The 17,274-nt window shown below is 49.5% G+C and overlaps 1 protein-coding gene across 1 annotated transcript in view; it reads left to right on the plus strand.

The window, feature by feature from the left end:
• LOC109313796 (ectonucleoside triphosphate diphosphohydrolase 8-like) overlaps positions 1-12,992 on the plus strand; it is a 16,095-nt gene extending 3,103 nt beyond the window's left edge. The window contains exons 2-10 of the mRNA XM_019540514.1: positions 987-1,124; positions 1,708-1,825; positions 5,185-5,335; positions 6,295-6,454; positions 7,016-7,246; positions 8,069-8,329; positions 10,376-10,486; positions 11,536-11,673; positions 12,537-12,992. Coding sequence (XP_019396059.1) covers positions 999-1,124; positions 1,708-1,825; positions 5,185-5,335; positions 6,295-6,454; positions 7,016-7,246; positions 8,069-8,329; positions 10,376-10,486; positions 11,536-11,673; positions 12,537-12,749 — 1,509 coding nt within the window. The 5' untranslated portion in view covers positions 987-998 and the 3' untranslated portion in view covers positions 12,750-12,992. The remainder of the gene's footprint in view (positions 1-986; positions 1,125-1,707; positions 1,826-5,184; positions 5,336-6,294; positions 6,455-7,015; positions 7,247-8,068; positions 8,330-10,375; positions 10,487-11,535; positions 11,674-12,536) is intronic.
• Positions 12,993-17,274: the final 4,282 nt, after the last annotated feature.

Raw genomic sequence — 17,274 nt, forward strand, 5'->3', positions numbered from 1 at the left:
GTACCTGGGGAGTCAGATGTCAGGCAGGTATAATGTGTCATAAATCCAATGTCTATATTTAGTCCAAGATTTTTAGTATCCAGGAGGTTGATGGAGTTCATAGGCTCCCCCCCACCCGGCCTGTCTCTCATCCATTGACTCCTCAATCTAAGTTTTCACTGACTGCCTGTCTTGTGTGCAGCCCGGCCCGGCCTCTGGCTTCTTTACTTGTCATTCCATCCAGGAAGATCACAAATCAACTGCTGAGACTCCCTTAGCCTGATGAAGGGCTTTTGAACCCAAAAGCTTGCTTAAATATTGTTTTCCAACTATTTAAGTTGGTCTAATAAGAGATATCAGATTCACCCAAAGAACCTTGTTGAAAGTGTGTGAAATTCTTTTTCCCATAGAGTGCTGTTACACTGGCTTTCCTCTATTTCCTGTATTGTTTTTTTTTAAACAAAAATGTTGTGTTACCCCATTGCACAACACGAGAGCACTTATGCATGACCTGCTTTTCAAGCTGCTCTAGTCCTACAAAGGGAGGTGTGTGGTGGAGAATGCAGGTAGCCGCAGCTGAAATGGCAATGAGAGGAGGGAGAATTCCTGGTACCCAAGGGGCAGAGCCTGCAGAACCCTAGGACAGAGAAATACTGGTGCTGGCAGGTGATGTAGGTGCAGTGGCCAACTCTCCTATTAAAGACCAACATAATTTCCCTTCTGTTCCACAGGACACTGCACTGGCATAGAGGTAACCTTTGTTAGCACCTCAACCTTTCTGTGTTGGAGAGGGCCTAGGGATTGCTTTTATTCTTGGAGCTCTTTCTTTTGTGTTACTACAGACTGCTCCTCTCAGATTCATTTGCTTCTCACAGCAGCTACAACAGGCACAGAGAGACGCTTGTTGGCCACTCACCATTTTTATCCCAGGCTGAATAAACCCTAGAACTGGCTGGAAGGAGGCTGCTGGTGTGTGCCAGGCCTTACACAGTTTCCTTTGCTTACAGCTTGGTGCAGAAATGCCGTGGCACCCGCTAAGAATGGATGTCAGGTGTGTTCTTGCTGTGGCTATAGGGCTGGGGATAGCTGCCCTCATCCTCAGCCACGTCAAAGTCACAGATGTTTCTCTACCCCCCAGGACCAAGGTAGGTGCCATCACTAGAGAGGCCCGAAGTGCAACTCTTTCCTATGCAACCCTTTCCCCTGTGATGACTGTGCATCTCTCTCTCTTTTCCTGGTTCAATGTATTACTAAACCAGCTTCTCTTGATCTGATTTCGTTTTTCTCTTTTCAGATCTCTTGAATATCCTATCTGTTTCCACTCCTCTGCCCTTTTCCTTCCTGTGGCTACACACTCCTCCCCAGTTCTCTCTTATTCCCTCTTTTTCTAAGACTGTTGCAAAGCCACCAGCGGGAGGTTTCTCACCCTCAGATTTCTGTGAGTAACTCCAGGCATCTGGGTCATTTTCCCAGATCTCAGACTGAGAAAGGGCCAAGACTTGCCATTTTGGACTTTGCTGCCCTTTCTGCCACCTACTTTTATTGCATTGCAAACTGAAGGGATAGAAGCAAAGGCCTGGTTAAAGCTTGGATGGAAGTTTAATCCTCAAAGGGCAAGTCTTCTAAGAATAGCCACCAGTGCCCTCTGCCAGGCTGTGGAGAATAGTGGTTACACCTCAGGCAGCAGCAAGCACTCTGTGACTCTGTTTACTCCTGACTCCCCTGCAGTATGGGATGGTGTTTGATGCTGGCTCCTCGCACACCACTCTCTACATCTACCGGTGGCCTGCAGATAAGGAGAATAACACTGGCATCGTCAGCCAGGTAGAGGCCTGTACTGTGCCAGGTGAGTGGGCCCATGCATTGTCCAGTCATGAATGTATAACAGTGAGGCCACCAAAACCACAGGGCCTGTGACCACTGTACAAAGGCAGTACAGGTTTCCCTCACTTTATGTTCTACATAAGGCCTGTGTGAGTCAGCAGCGATCTGATCCAGCTTCAGATCCGGCTGTTTCGGATGGCCGCGATCCAATCCGGAGTTCTGACCGGGTTTCTACCTCGATCCGGCTGAAGCAGCTCCGAAGCTTCGGCGTCGCCTTGGAGATCTGGCCATAGGGTATAATGGGGAGTCAATGATATACCTATAACTTTGGTGTTTTTTGTCCAATTTGGGTGAAACTTGCAGGGATGGTAGCCTCTGCTGAGGACATGAAACCTGCCAAGTTTCAAGGAGATTGGTGCAGGGGTTTGGGGGAACTGCCCCTCAAGCTGTAGACAAGCAAAACTCGTGCCATGGGTGATGCTGCATGTGCTAAGGAGCAGTGTGGTGACAGCTGCAGGGATGGCAGCCCCTGCTGTGGCCACAATGCCTGCCAGCTGTTGAGGAGGTTGGTGCAGGGGGGTTCGGAGGCCCTGCACCCCCAGCTGCTGACAGGCAAAACTTGTGCCACATCTGTGTCTGTCCTGGGGCAGTTAATTGTCTGTATTGAGTCTTTCCTCTCCTTAGCCTGGTTTTGTAGGTGCTAATTGATGCTCGTTAAGTCATTATGTAGCAGCTAGGTCCTGTGTCTTGAGCTGGTCCCTGAGTCCCTGGTCCCCCAGTGAAACATGACTGATTGGTTGGTAACTGGGAACACAGCAGCTTAGCGCCAGGCCTGCAGCAGTGCCTCCCTCCCCGCCCCAGGACAGACAGTCAGTCCCACCGCACCCATGGCACCAGTTTTGCCTGTCCGCGGCTTGAGGGGCAGTTCCCCCCAAACCCCTGCACCCATCCTCTTGAAACTTAGCAGGCTTTGTGAACTCAGTAAAAGCTACCAGCCCTGCAGTTTTGACCCCCCTGTGTTGTAACACATAGACGTGACAGGAGTTTTGCTTTCAATAATTTGGGGTACAGTTGCCCCCAAACCACTGCACCAATCACCTTGAAACTTGGCAGGCTTCACTCTCTGCATATTCTACCACCTCTGAAAATTTCTTCCAAATTGGACAAAACACAACAAAGTTATAGATATTTTATTGTTTCCCCATTATACCTGTGGCCAGATCTCCAAGGCAGCTCTGAAGCGCGTCGGGAAGCTAAACGAGGTAGTGCTTCAACCCGGACCTGCTACTTGGACCCCGAAGCGGCCGACGCTTCTCCAGATCCGAAGCTCTGTCCGGAGCCTCGCACAGCCCTAGTGTACATGCTTTCCTACAAAACGGCACATAACGAATTTGCATAAAGGGAACCCACTTTCCAATGTAGCAAATAGGGGTATGTTCTAAGACCTCAACTGTACTGACCCCTGACCCAGTTCTACCAGTTATAAGCCACTTTTGGTACTCCCCAACAGCAACCAGTGCACACAAGCACGGGGTGGTGGTAAATGTCAAGCTAGTGGGATGCTTAGAAGCCATACTGGGGATGGCAACTACAGAAACACGGTTCGCAGACAACAAGCAAGGAGCACAGATCCACACAGGAGACTATATTTTGGTGCACGTCACTCCCACAATGCACTGTACAAAGCAGCTGACGGCGGGCTTCCACCATGCCGATCACATAAGAGTGGATTTACCTCATGTATGGCGAATTTTTGGTATAAAAAGGGTCATTGCATAAGAGCAAATTTGGACATACAGAACCCGCACGAAGTGAGGGAAACCTGTACAAGGGACAGACGGACAGACCTGTGCTGGAGTGAAGCACTGACTTTGAGCACAACTAGTGATCTTATCTGCAGTCTGCTGACCTCACAGCCCAAGCTTCACAAAAGGCAGACAGTCCCACAGAAGGCATCATTAGCACAATGCTTTGGGGGAAACTTGCAACTTCCTGTGAGCTGCTGTGAGTGGTATTCTGCCCTGGCCTTTGCCAGAATGATCTGTGGCTTCCTGTACAGGCTCTGATGGTGCCCAACAGCTGAATGCAAGGGCAGGTGCCACAGCAAAGGGGGCTTGCTACAGTTCATCCCTGCTGGCAGGTCTTGGAGTTGCTTCACTGGACAATGGGTGTTCTGCAGTCTAGTGCTGACCATTGGGTTTAATATTAAAGCAACCTGTCTTTAACACCGAAAGCTCTCACGGATTTCTCAGCAGGGATGGGAGATGGCTTCTCCTGGTGGACCTGCATTCAGGCACAGCTACAGATGCCCACCTCCTCTGTGTGCTGTACAGTCTTGCCCTGTGTACTAGGCCTGTGCAAAGGGGCTAGTATTCACTTCAGATTTGGATTTGTCCAATTCGGGGGACGGTGATTCGATTCAGTGATTCGAATTGCTGTCCCGAATCGATTTGGCTGAATCTGATTCGGAGATTTGGCTGCTGCCAAATCTTCGAATCACACAGGCCCATCCCCAGCTCGTTCTCCCAGCCCACCAATGGCCTCCCTGCCTGCCCCAGCTCCCAGCACTGTGGAAGAAAAGCCCCGACTCACCAGGTGCTGCCGGACAGATCCCTGGGTGATCCCTGCTGCCCCCACTGCCCCGTGCTGCAGGGAGGGCTCTGCATAAGCTTCCCCCCTCCAGCTCCCCCCATGGCTGCCCCACCCACCCCAGCTCTGGCCCTTTAAGGAAAAAAAAAAATCCCCTGGACTCACCAGTTCCTGCTGGGTGGGGGGCAATTCCTGCTGCCCCCCACTGCCCCATGCCATGTGGGGAGCTCTTCCATGAGCTCCCCCATAGCCCCAGGGCTGTGGCACAAGCTAGTGAGTCCAGGGGGGGTTTCAATTTATTTTTTCTTAAAGCACCAGAGCTGGGGTGGGCAACACAGCCATGGGGAGTGGGGGGAGCAGGCAGGGGATGGGGTCTAGCAGAGGTCTCCCCTTGGTCCCCTCCGCTCTTCCCCAGCCCCCCCTCCCCAGCCCCCACTTACCAGCTCCGAGTCTGGGTCCAGCTCCATCCTGCAGTGACCGGGGACTGCCCGAATCATTGAAGCTCTCTGAATCTTTTCTGAAGATTCAGAGAGCTTCAAATCGATTTGGACTTCTTTCCTGGTCCCCTGATTTGATTCAGATTTGGAGATTCTGCCACCGAATTGGGCCAAATCTCTTCCGATTCGAGTCACCACTCGGAGTTTCACACAGCCCTACTGTGTACTAACCTTAGCAAACGAAATGCTCTCTCCTCACTGAGCAATCTCCAGGCCAGAGCTGTGGAAGTGTTTCCCTCCCTTTCTCATTAATGATCATGCTGAGCTCAGCCTCTCACTGGGGTCCTTTTTCCAGGACCGGGCATTTCCAGTTATGCTGATGACCCCACTAAGGCTGGAACCAGTCTGAAGGTGTGTCTGGACAAAGCCATGACAGTCATCCCTGCAAAGCAACAGAAAGAGACGCCTACCTACCTTGGAGCTACAGCGGGCATGCGGCTGCTGAGGTAGGCCTGGCATTAACATGGAGCATGGCAGCTCTGCAAGGGGATGGACGTTTTCCCCACAGTGCACAAGACCTACTCTCTAATGACTGCAGCAAGTGCAAAGCAGCTGGCACTATCTTCTGGAGAGGCTGAACTAATAGTGGCACAGGGGCTGAGCCTCCAATTCATGATAATTCCTTCCTAGCTAAGCTCTTCATCCCTTCTGACGCAATAATTCAAGGGCCTGCGGTTTTCTGGGTGGAGCCTTTTGGGATAGAGCCTCAGCCCCTGAGCCATGTTGTGTGGCATCGATACAAACTTTCTATAAGGGCTGAAGTTCCCTCTGTAGTGTGGATAAAATTCCTCCCTCTGCACAGGAGTTTGTTGCGCACCTTCCTTCCAACCCAGTGCTGCACAGTATGGCTGATGGCCCTCAGGGAATTTCTTTCAGGATCAATCTACTCAGGAGCTTGCTTGGCTCTTCTTACCAGAGTAGCTAAGGGATAAGGGGCAAGGTAAGTTGATGCCACTGAAACAGAAACTTATAAGTGTTGACCCCCTGCCTATTCCAACTCACTGTGGTTGGTGCATTGATGGAGCAGTGATCCCTCCTCTCATCCCTGTTCTCTTCTTGCAGTTGCAGGGAAAATTCCTGTGTTCAAGATTTTTTACCATACCCCACCCTGGGGTGGGTTTAGACCAGGAGTGCTCAACCCCTGGCCCAAAGGCCAAATTCAACCTATGTGGCAATGTCATTTATCCTGCAGGGCTCCCACAGGCCTGATAATTTGGCAGTGGGACAGCGTTGGCAGCTAGCTGCCACTTCCCTGCTGTCAAATTTCTAGACACTCAGGGGAAGCTCTGGGGGCTAGATGTGGTAGATAGCCTTTATAGAGCTAACTGGGTTAGACTCTGCAGTGTCTGTGTGCTGCGCGGTGTCCCTCAGGCTCCGAGTGGAATCTTTTTCCTTCCCTTTCTAGGGAGCAGAACAGCACAAAAGCCGACCGGATCTTGGCAGAGGTCTCCAAGGCCATTCAAGAGCATCCTGTGGACTTCCATGGAGCTCGGGTCCTCACTGGGAATGATGAAGGCTCCTTTGGCTGGATCACGGTCAACTACCTGCTACAGACGCTTATCAAGGTCAGTGGTGTGGGCAGGAGGTAGGAGGGAAGTAAGGATTTTGCCTAATGGGGTGGGGAAATGTCTCTGTTGAGGTCTCATCATGAAGGCTCATGTTGATATGCTTCCATCTTGGCTCTAACTGGGGATTCTCACAGCAAATGGTGAATCCAGGGCAAAAGAAGCTGGCAATCAAGTCCTTCCCAGCCCTGGAGGCCCTGACAAGGGAAGTTGGCACTTCACCTTCACAGGGATCCTTCAAATTGTAAATGCATCTGTGTCTCTTGGACCTGTGACCCTAGGAGGCCAGGCCTTGGCAGAGAGGGACAAAGTTTAGTGAACTGGAGGTGCATCAACTCCTTTGAGTGATAGTGGTGTCCTCGCAGCTCTTCTAGTTCCATGGCCCGGAGCAAGTCATTGATCACTCTTTGCCCTGTTGTGTACTGCTTTACAAGCAACCGCACATGCAGGCTTTAAGGCAGTGGTACCCGTAAAAAGAATTCAGTGAGCTCCTATGTGCTGCACTGGCACTGCTTTTGGATCCAAGTGCCATTGTTGACTAAATTCCTTGTGTGGGCACAGTTTTCCTTCACAGGGGAGTGGATACATTTGCCGGCAGCTGATACTGTGGGAGCACTGGACCTTGGAGGGGCTTCAACCCAGATTGCTTTTTTTCCTGGAAGGACCATTGAGGACAACAGCACCCAGGCCCTCTTCAAGCTCTATGGGTCCAACTACTCAATTTATACCCACAGCTACCTCTGCTACGGACAAAACCAGGTCTTACAGAAGCTGATAGCATCCCTAAGAGAGGTATCTGCCTCCATCTCCACAGTCCCTTGGAATAACCTGGTACTTCATATAACTGTAGCTGTACTAACAGTCATATAGTTGCCCTTTCTGGGACAGGAACCCAATAGCCCCGTGACTACAGGAATGAAACCGGCTGAGATAAAAGGCAGTATCTTAAAATAGGAGCACTGATTTTAGGGAGCCACCCTGGACTGCGTTGCCAGAAGTAGTGGGTATCTGCAGCTCCCACTTGCTGTTCTGGAGCATTTGTACACATGCATGCACCACAGTGCTTTTGAACTAAAATACATCAACGGTGTTTTGGTTCAAAAGTGCACCATCACCATTTTATGCACACTGATGTGCACATCACCATTTATACAAATGTATGCCACGCAGCGCTGGGTTCGTCAGCTCTCGTGCTCCTCAGACTTGATTAATTGAGTCTGCTCTGATTCACTGGATTTCCGGTGCATTGGAGCCGACAAAGATACATGTCCCCTGGATGCTGAGCATCTAGCATAGTCTGCCCTTAGCTGCACAGCCAGATCTGTGGCTCTGAGTATTTGGTCTGAGAGGACTCCTAGAGGAATCTGGCTGAGGTGGGATCTGCCTCCTCATGTGCTCTAGGTAACCCTGATGCTCCCTTTGCTCAATGCAGGGAGGAAAGTATGCACGGTGTAAAGTTCTATCCCAGCTGGAGAAGGTAAAGCTCTGGCTTTGCCCTCTGCTTCCTCCTTTATGGGAGCCCTTGGTCTAAGTCCGTTGGCCTGTAGGTGCATATGAGACAACACAGAGCTGCTCCAGACTTGCGCACTTCTAACAGGATCCTTTCCCCTCTAGGACAACATCACTTCTATCTCCCATCCATGCTACCCCAAGGGATACCAGATAAACATCACCACGGCTAGCCTGTATGACAGTCCCTGCATCCCAGCACCATCTACATCTATCCAGAACAAGACCCTCACAGTCGAAGGGATGGGGATACCAGCTAAGTGCAGGAGTGCCATCCAGCAGCTCTTTAACTTCACTGCATGCAGTCCCAAGAGGACATGTGGATTCAATGGAGTTTACCAGCCACCAGAGCATGGGCAGTTCTACGTAAGAGCGTGTTCTTTTCTTTCTGGTTCTTGCCGCACTCCAGGGATGCTCTGAAGGATGTTGCTTGAGGGAATTCCTGTTAATGCTGCTGGAAGCCAAGCCCTGCTCCAACCACGGACCAAGTTGTCACTGGATGCATCTACGAAACATTTATTGTGCATTAGCCTAATAACACTGCACAGTAGCGTGTCACAGCAAAAACTATGCTAATAGCCTACTGCGCAGTGTTATTAGGCTAATGCGCAGTAAGCGTCACTAAATAACTGTGCTGGTGCTACTGTGCAGTAACTTTAGGTACCGCACATTTAGCTAGTACTTTATTAAGGAGGTATTAAACTAAATGCACAGTATCTAAGGCACATTAACAAATGTGTAGATGAGCCCACGGTGTTGCTTATGTCTGTTCTATACTGGAAAGCTGCATAGTCTAGTGTGCTTGAGGGTATGGGCAAAATGAGCAAATTACAAGTTAAAAAGGATGAAGCTTCACTGTGTGCCAGCTGCTCTCCTTAAGTGGAATCTAAAATGCAAGAAGTTATCCTCTGTCTTAGAGAGCTAAGCTACTCTGGGTTCAGTTCCACTTACCATGGGGTAAGAAACTGCACGTGGGCATGACTGTAGGGCAGCATGTGTGTGGTATTCTAACTTGCTGCGATTTGTTTGTTCATCTCTTCCCTCAGCTGAAAATATTAAATCAAATCAATTGAAGCAGTGCCAGCATCTGTATTCATGCTCTTTAAACCAGCCTCTTCAGTCACTTATATGAGTTGGCTGAAGCTAAACCCAAACAAACTGCTCCTAGAGTGTAATGAGAGCCTTCATTCAGGCATTGGCACCCATTTAAATAAATTGGCTTAAATTCTCCCCTTAAGTTAGACCCATGCAGCTTTCCTGTGTAGGCAAGAGTTTACAGAAGAGGCTGCTCACAGCCCTGCCCACCCAGGAAGCATTTGAATGTACAGTTGTTGTAGGGGATTTTTTCCAATGCACTTCAGTTATCACCTGCTGTCCCTCTTAGCCTATCTCAGCACCCCGCATGTACATTTTCACAGTATGGTATTGCTTGTGTGGCTGACACCAAAGGGGATGAGAGGGTAGACTCTTCCCCACAATATGAACTTGGCTGCCAGCTGTGAAAGATGGAAGCATTAACTCATCCCACATCCCAGACTTTCCACCCCAGGGATAACCTATCTGACCTCCTTGCCTTCCCCATGCAGTTATTTATGCAGGCTTTTCAGGGCCAGCAACCTCTCTCAGTGTACAGTCTTTTGCCATGGTATCTCAGACCATGCCCATCTCTCCAAGATATTCATGCTCTCCTTACTAACCCCACACACCAAGCTCATTGGAGCTCTCTCCTCTAATGCTAGTACAGCACAAAAGACTATCCAGGAGTTAAGCCCATGTATTTCTCTTTTTGCCCATCCCCAGGAACATTTGATCATATTTTCAGGTTGCCTCTGAGACTGGCAGAAGCTGTTGTCCCTCAGCTATCTCATGAATGTAACTTCATTTCTATCTCCAGGTGTCTCAACACAGAAGTTGCTGAAAGAATTGGAGAAATGACAGGACTCCTTGGGCTTGGCCCTTAGCACTCAGGACAGTCACAGGCTGATTCCTGAGGGTGATGTTGCTTCCAGCTTCTCTCCCTGCCCACCCTTGAGGATCAAACTGAGTCTATCAGAAGGCTTGCCTTGGTGGGGCTTCTGCTTCCCGCCCTGGGTAGTGACCCAGCAGGTGTGTTAGCCGACCACCTAGGAATGTCCCAGCAGCAGTGTCCGCATCTCTAGCCTTCCTTCTAGCACTCATCATGGATGCTGCCTTCACTTGTATCACAGGGAGTGGGAGAGATCCAGTTCATCCAATCTAACAAACAGGCATTGCTTGATGTTGCTGCCTCTTTGCTATTACAAGACGAGAGCTGGTTTATGAAGCCACAGATAAAACAGTGGATGTAGAGATGCTATGGCTGAGCCCATTGGCTAGCTGGCAGCTGGCTGCTTTGCTAACCTTGCTTCTTTTGTTCATTTTATATACCCCAAGGCCTTTTCTGGATACTACTCAGTCTTCCACTTCCTGAACCTGACAAGTGGGCAGCCCCTGAGCACTGTCAACACCACCATCTGGGACTTCTGCCGCAAGAGCTGGAAGGAGGTGAGACCCTTGTAAACAGCATCCAAGTGCTGCTTGGGAAATACCTGCATCTGGCAGCTGCAGGAGAAGCTGAGAACCATGAGCAGGGTGGGAGCCTTCTCCCACTGGGATAATCTCTCCCACACCATCTGGGTGATGGAGGAGAGGATAAGTACAAGTCACCTTGGGTTGGGAAGAAAATTGGAGAGAAACCTGCAGTCTTTTGGGCTCTCTGTCCTGCTGGGATCTCCTGTCCCCTAGCTCTGGGTGCTCCACCTCCAACAGACCCATTTCTTGTCAGTGGTCTGGAGCTGGGGTGACTCCTAGGGGGAGGTGAAGCAGTGGCCATGTCTATACAAGATGCTGACTGCACAGCTGTTACTGCTCAGTCATTTAGTACTTGCATACACAAGTTATAGCGCAGTAGCATCCCCACATGGCTCCCGGTGACACTGACTGTACAGTAGCTCATTATTTCTGTGCAGTAGTGTCACATCACGGTTCATGCCCTGCAACACTCCTGCACAGTATTAATGAGCTGCTGTGCAGTAGTAACAAGATACTGCACAGTAAGCATCTCATGTAAATGTGGCCAGTGAGGGGTAAACGTGCCATTAAAGGGGGCTCTCCTGGACAAGACTTTTAGCTTAGTGCTCCCTCACACACCAAAGCCAGCAAAGTCTTTGTGGGGAATCCCTGAGAGTCTTAGCCTGCCCTCGCCGTCATTTCAGCCTCCCTCCTACCAGACAGGTTACTGACCAGTTAATTTACAGGGTAGAGAAGTGAAGGCTAGTGCGCTGTGGTGACTGCTGAAGGCACGGGAGCTAATCCTACAGCTGCTGGAGTCAATGGGATTTTTAGGTCCCAGCCTGAAGCTGGGCCTGATGGGCAGTTACTGAAATATGTTACCACGTGCAGCACTCCCAGTTCGGAGCTCAGATGGCAGCGCTCTGGGCAGTGTCATTGGGAGCCTCCCTAGGATGTAGCCTCTGGTGAGGTCCATCAGGTAGTGTCTTCCTGTTGGGGTGACATTGTGCACTGATAATGCCCCGTTTCTGTGGCATCTCTAGCTGCAACAGGAGTTCCCTGAGCACAACAGGAGCTACTTACAGAACTACTGCGCGGCTGGCATCTATATCCTCACGATCCTGACACAAGGCTACAAGTTTGACAACCGGACGTGGCAGAACATCCACTTCCGCCACCAGGTACGACCTCTCCCCATGCGTTTGGCAAAGGGTCTGGCTATGACCTTCTGAGCTAGGTCTGCCCTTACCCTGCCCACTGCTATGGCCACTGCAAGTTTCAGATAGAAATCTGCCTGAAAAACACTCAGGTAAGAGAAGGTGCAAATAAAGGAATAGTGCAATCTCCCTCTCTTCCCTACCAACCTAGTTCCATCTGATAGAGTGAGAAGCATGGAGGTTCACATCACTCCAGACTTCTTTACATAGCACCCATCAGCCCTAGCACCATAACACAATGAATCTGAGTGATCTGCCCTAAATCACTGCTGCCATCTCATAGCAGGCTAGAGACGCTGCACAGTCCAAATGGAGTCCAGTCCATCTGCAGAATTGGTCCCTCCACTGCAGCAGCCAGAGCAGCTTATTCTGCAATTACATTCACAGTAAAAGTGAGGCTGAAGCAGTGAAATATTTGAAGCCAGGCTAATCGAGACCACATGGATCTAGACTAAGGGCTCTGCAGACCTTTCACCAAGGGCAGAAGAAAGCACAGACAAGATGGGGGGGGTAGACTCAAGCCAGCTCACTGTCACACTCATGCTTCCAAGGTTTCCCTTCCTAACAGTGGGGATGCACAAATGCCTTTTATTTGTGAACAGTGAGTATATAGTCTAGTGAGCAATTCCAGAGTGAGGGGAGCACGGGCTGTGGTAGTTGAACTGAAGAACATGCAGGACCCTGACAACGTAAAACCAAACGTTCTCTGTATTAATATCAAACACCAAATAAGGATCCAACTCTCTTTCACCTTTGCCCAAGGTCCTAATGCCCAGGAAAAGCCCTTTGCCAGCTTTAACACCTCTCTACATTCCCTGTCTTCATAGGTGGCTAACACGGACGTGGGCTGGAGCTTGGGCTACATGCTGAATCTCACCAACATGATCCCTGCAGAGGTTCCCAGTCAAGCTAAAGCGCAGAAGTTTGTCTTCTGGATAATCACCATGCTCATTGTTGGCCTCCTGTTGGCTCTGGTCCTGTGGTCTTTTGTGGCTCTAACCTACCAGCGGCAATTTGCCAATTATGAGACTATTCTGTAGCCACTGGACACCTTGCTCACTGAGCTTCCCTTGGCGCTTGTTCCTGGAACCTGGGAGAGCCCTGAATTATGGAGACGCTTGTGGCCATGTCAGTGGGCTCTGGGAGGTGCCCAGGGGCTGCTGGTGGCAGGGCCTGAGGAAACAGCACTTCTCTAGAATGGTAGCTGTAAATCTGTCATATAAAGGGCCCATTGGCAAACTGTAATCAAAGGAACAGGTTTTAGTAAAACCTCCCCAAACACATGTACTGCATCCTCTTCCTTTCCCCTTCATGCTGGTCAGCAAAGGCTCCTGGCTAAAGAAGTCCCAACTAGTAGCAGTTGCCGAGTCTCTTCTACTTGCTGGATGCAGTCCCAGGTAGCAAAAGCTGTCCGTGTCAGGAGGTAGAAGTTAGTTTGCCATGGGACTTGGCATGTCTGGGAGGGTAGAGAGTATAGGAGGTAAGGGAGTGGGTGGAGAATCTGAAGGTGTTGAACTGAGGACAGGGCTTGGAGGGGTAGCTTGAGGAATAAGGAGGAGAGGGATATATGGAGGGAAACTGTGGCCCTACTGCCTTTTGGGGTAGAGGGACAAGCTGCACCTGGAGAGAGACCAGTCACCAGTGGTACTACTGTGCTGGGGCTGGTGCAGCAGGAGTGGGTGGCTGTGGGCAGAGAGCCTTTGGGAGACCCCAAGCAGAGGGCCAGAGGGAATCTCCTGTACTAGTATCATTGCCCTGCAGAGGCTCTGTGAGGGCCAGCCTGTGTGTCCTACACTGCTGGACTACAGGGACAGCTGCAGCATAGGGACTCCCGTGTACCTTGGCTTTGCTGGTGGGACATAGGTGTCAGGCAGCTCTGTGCTCAGAGCATAAGCAGCGTTGCATACATCCAGCAACAGAAACTAAGGTACCTAACAGCATTTGACTAGGAGGAGCTTGTTCACCAAGGAAGGACAGGTCCCCACAGAGCTAGGTGGTGGGGCTTTTGAATGTCTAATTGTTGGATTTAGGCTACTGAAGTGGCATTTAGATGCACACGTGCCCCTTGGGAATTTGGCCCTGGCTGACTGCTGAAAGCACATCCTGTTGTAGTTTCAAAGCTGCTACTCCACAGATGGGAAACAAAGCTAGAACCCACTGCTCTGTTTGTACACGCAGTGACCCCAATGCTGCTTGTGGGCTGTTAAAAAGCATCTGCAGGTGCTCACTTCATGCACGCCTTTCCCTTGGACAGGAAGTTTGTTCCACCTTGAGGATCAGATCCTCAGATGCCTCTGGCCCTTTTTATATCACCTGCATGAGCTCTTCTGAAAAGAGTGGTGTTAGGGGTGAGTACTAGTTTGTCTGCTCTCTGCTGCTTTTAGAGAGGTTGTAGGGAGGGGCTTCCTGTAGTCCCACTAAGAAGTCCAAAGTACCCAGCAAAATGCACCCAACATTGTACCCTTCATCTCTTGCCCGTCAACCCAGCTACCCAACTCACCATTTCCTTTTTGATGAAGTTTCTGCACACCTGAATCATCTTAGATTCCCTTTAACAATATTAGGAACTGGGGCTTGGTTTTGTTTCAAATACAGGCAGCACTGAGCTGTGTGCCGTAGGGTTAGGACTTCGCAGGCACCCTTCACAGCACAGGCTTCCTTTAGGTTTTCAGTGTTCTTTATCCAAAGCTCTTACTTTGACCATGGTGCTAGAATTCAGTGGGCCTTTTTAAGGGCTAGCACTGACAGCACTGTTTCTTAGCCATCTTTGTATTAGCTCCTAGCAGCCAGAAGCTGAGCAAATGTGAAGCTGCTTGTGTTGTGACATATAGGAGTCATGTGTGGCTAAGCCCACACATGAGTGCAGGGATTTTAAAGAAACCAGATAGGCAAATAACTGACCCAAACCACTAATGCACACACAAACAATCTCAAAAATATAATGGCAGCCACTGCTTGTATATGAAAGCAAAGAGTGCAGTGAAACCAGAATAAGCTGGCACTAACAGCATAACACTGCTGAGGACCGTGGCAGGCCAGTAGGGGGCGCTCCTGCATTGAGCTGCCCACCTCCCTGTGCCCGACCACCTTCCAGGCTCTGAATGCCTCCCTAGGGGCGCCTTAGGTCTGCCTGACCCCGTTCCTGGAGCACACTCGCTAGCCTGGGGGTAAGGTTGCCGCCACCACCCCGGGAATGGACTCACTCTTGGCCCTGTGTCCTTGGGGAAACACAGGCCTAAAGTCCTACAGGTACTCAACCCAGTACAGGCACTTGGGGCACTTCCCCAAGTCAGGGGGCAAAAGGTAAAGTCTCCCTTAGTCTGCAGACCTAAGGGGTCTCTTAGGCATAATTTAGACCCACCCCTCAATAAGTCTCCCACACCGGTCACAAAGGAGAACTTTATTGATTACAGGGGTAGGGTGAAAATAGGGTATAAGATTGAGCAATATCCTAGAAATCCTAAAGAGCAAACAGTCTGGCTGAGGTAGAATTTGATCACGCATCTGAGTTACTGCCAGCTAGATATCTAATCAGATGTCGAGTAGCTTACTCACAAGCATCTTCCAAAGGCTGGTGAAGTTTCCCCTCTGGAGGCAGGCAGTTCCTTGCTACCCCAAGGCTTTCTGCCACACAGACAAGGCCACTCACTCCTTTCCTGTGCACTGAAATTAATATAGTCAGTGTCTTAGACCACAAAATGCAATTTAATCTCCCAACCCCACCTACAAACATACCAGTTCACACAAATATTCTTTACACTTGACCATCCACTGGACAGCATCTATTTGGCATGAAAGGATTCCCCGAAGTTCTGGCAAGATCCATCAGCCACATGAAGTGTGACCGGCATAAAGATAAAGCTTCTTCTTCCAAAGCGGTGCAGTGAAAAAGTCTGTGGGGCCTTTTAAAAGACTCTGTAAATCAAATACCACACAGACAGCAACAGAGATTCAACATATACAACAGTGTTCCCACCATGGCAGGCCCAGAAAGGAAGCCTCATTATTTTGCTGTGGATTCCTGGGATTGGACATCTGTAGGGGATTTTGTGACCAGAGTCCCCAAGACTGCCATCATTTGGAAGCCATGTCTCTCAAGATGGCTCTGAGAAAGTTTCCCCAATGGTCTGATTGGTGCTCTTTCAGCACATGGTAGCTCAATGACCGGCCCAGAATCCCTCTGGGAACCCAGCCTTTGGCCCAGCAAAGATCTCTGAACATAAGTAATTTCTCCTTGCCCCTTCCTTGGTCTTAGTTTTAGCTTGGTTTTTGGTAACGCATACAAGAGGCCTCTGGGCATGGGCTGGTATGCTCATAGATAGCTTCCTTTGCTCCAGATGATTTCCATATTACAGATGTGTGAGACAGACTCACAGGATATGGCATTTACACCTAGGCCGGATAAGCTTCACTTCAGCTTGCCTTATGAAGGCTTGCTTTCCCTTGTGTTTCATATTTCCATACAGTTCGTAGCATTTGTCATTTACCTGTAGACCAAACTTCATATTGTACAGAAGCTCATGGGATGGAATCTCAGTGGAGCTTTAAGATCCGTTTGGTTCAGGTGTCATTGGGCTCAGAATGGTCTTTTCTTTTGCAGCCTGGTTTGCTATTTTTCCTTTTCATGTTTCCCTGTAACATTTAATTCTATAATAAAATAGGAATAAGTGCAAAGTCTCTGCACTTTCTTCAGAGAAATCAAAGTGCATCTTCTCATTGGCAGGATTTGTACAGCTCTATTGATAGGTTTGTTGAGTAGGAGACAAATCAGTGAAATTGTAAGTCCAGGGTGGGAGACAGCAATGAGAAGCAGTCACAGGTAGAAAAGAAATATGATGAAATTTACCACTTCACATAGAGTTAGAGTGAGAATTACATTCCACTTGAGCCCTGATTTGATTTAGTCATGTATAAACTGTGTGCTGGGGTGAATATCTCGCACAGAGACCACAAAAAGGTTCCTCTTCAGGTACACACCCAAAAACAACTATCCCATTTGCAATACACAAAGTATAATCATAACATCAGAAAGACAGGCTAGAAGGGACCTCCAGAGGTCTTGTAGTCCAGTGCTTCTCAACCTGTGGGTAGTGACCCAAAAGTGGCCACAAGAATATAAAGAGTCACAAACAAACTTTAAGAATGGATCAACAAACTTGAAAAAGGGCTTCTCCTTTAAAAGGAGAAAAACATGGGAAACGATGGCATTTCCCTTGTAGTCTATCAGAGTTCCAGCCTGCAAAGGGCGGCTTGGAGCCCTGCCTGCCCCAAAACACCTGAAGCGGTGGCCAGTGGGTTGGGAGTGAGGGGCACTGTGTCGGGACTAGCCTTCGATGTTTACAAATGGGTCCTGGTACAAAAAAGATTGAGAACCACTGATCTAGTCCAACCTCCTGCCTGAGGCAAGATCATCCCTATTCAAACCATCCTATACAAACCCTTAAATTAATCTCTTAGTAAAACTATACGGTCAACTGTGACACAAGACATAACACATTAACTTGCCACAGGTAGAGCAGGGGGACCAGAGCGGCCAATGTCCTGCCTCTAGAAAAGGTTGTTAGT

Source organism: Crocodylus porosus, unplaced genomic scaffold, assembly GCF_001723895.1.
Source record: "Crocodylus porosus isolate Cpor-Errol unplaced genomic scaffold, CroPor_comp1, whole genome shotgun sequence".
In the NCBI taxonomy this organism is placed as follows: domain Eukaryota; kingdom Metazoa; phylum Chordata; order Crocodylia; family Crocodylidae; genus Crocodylus; species Crocodylus porosus.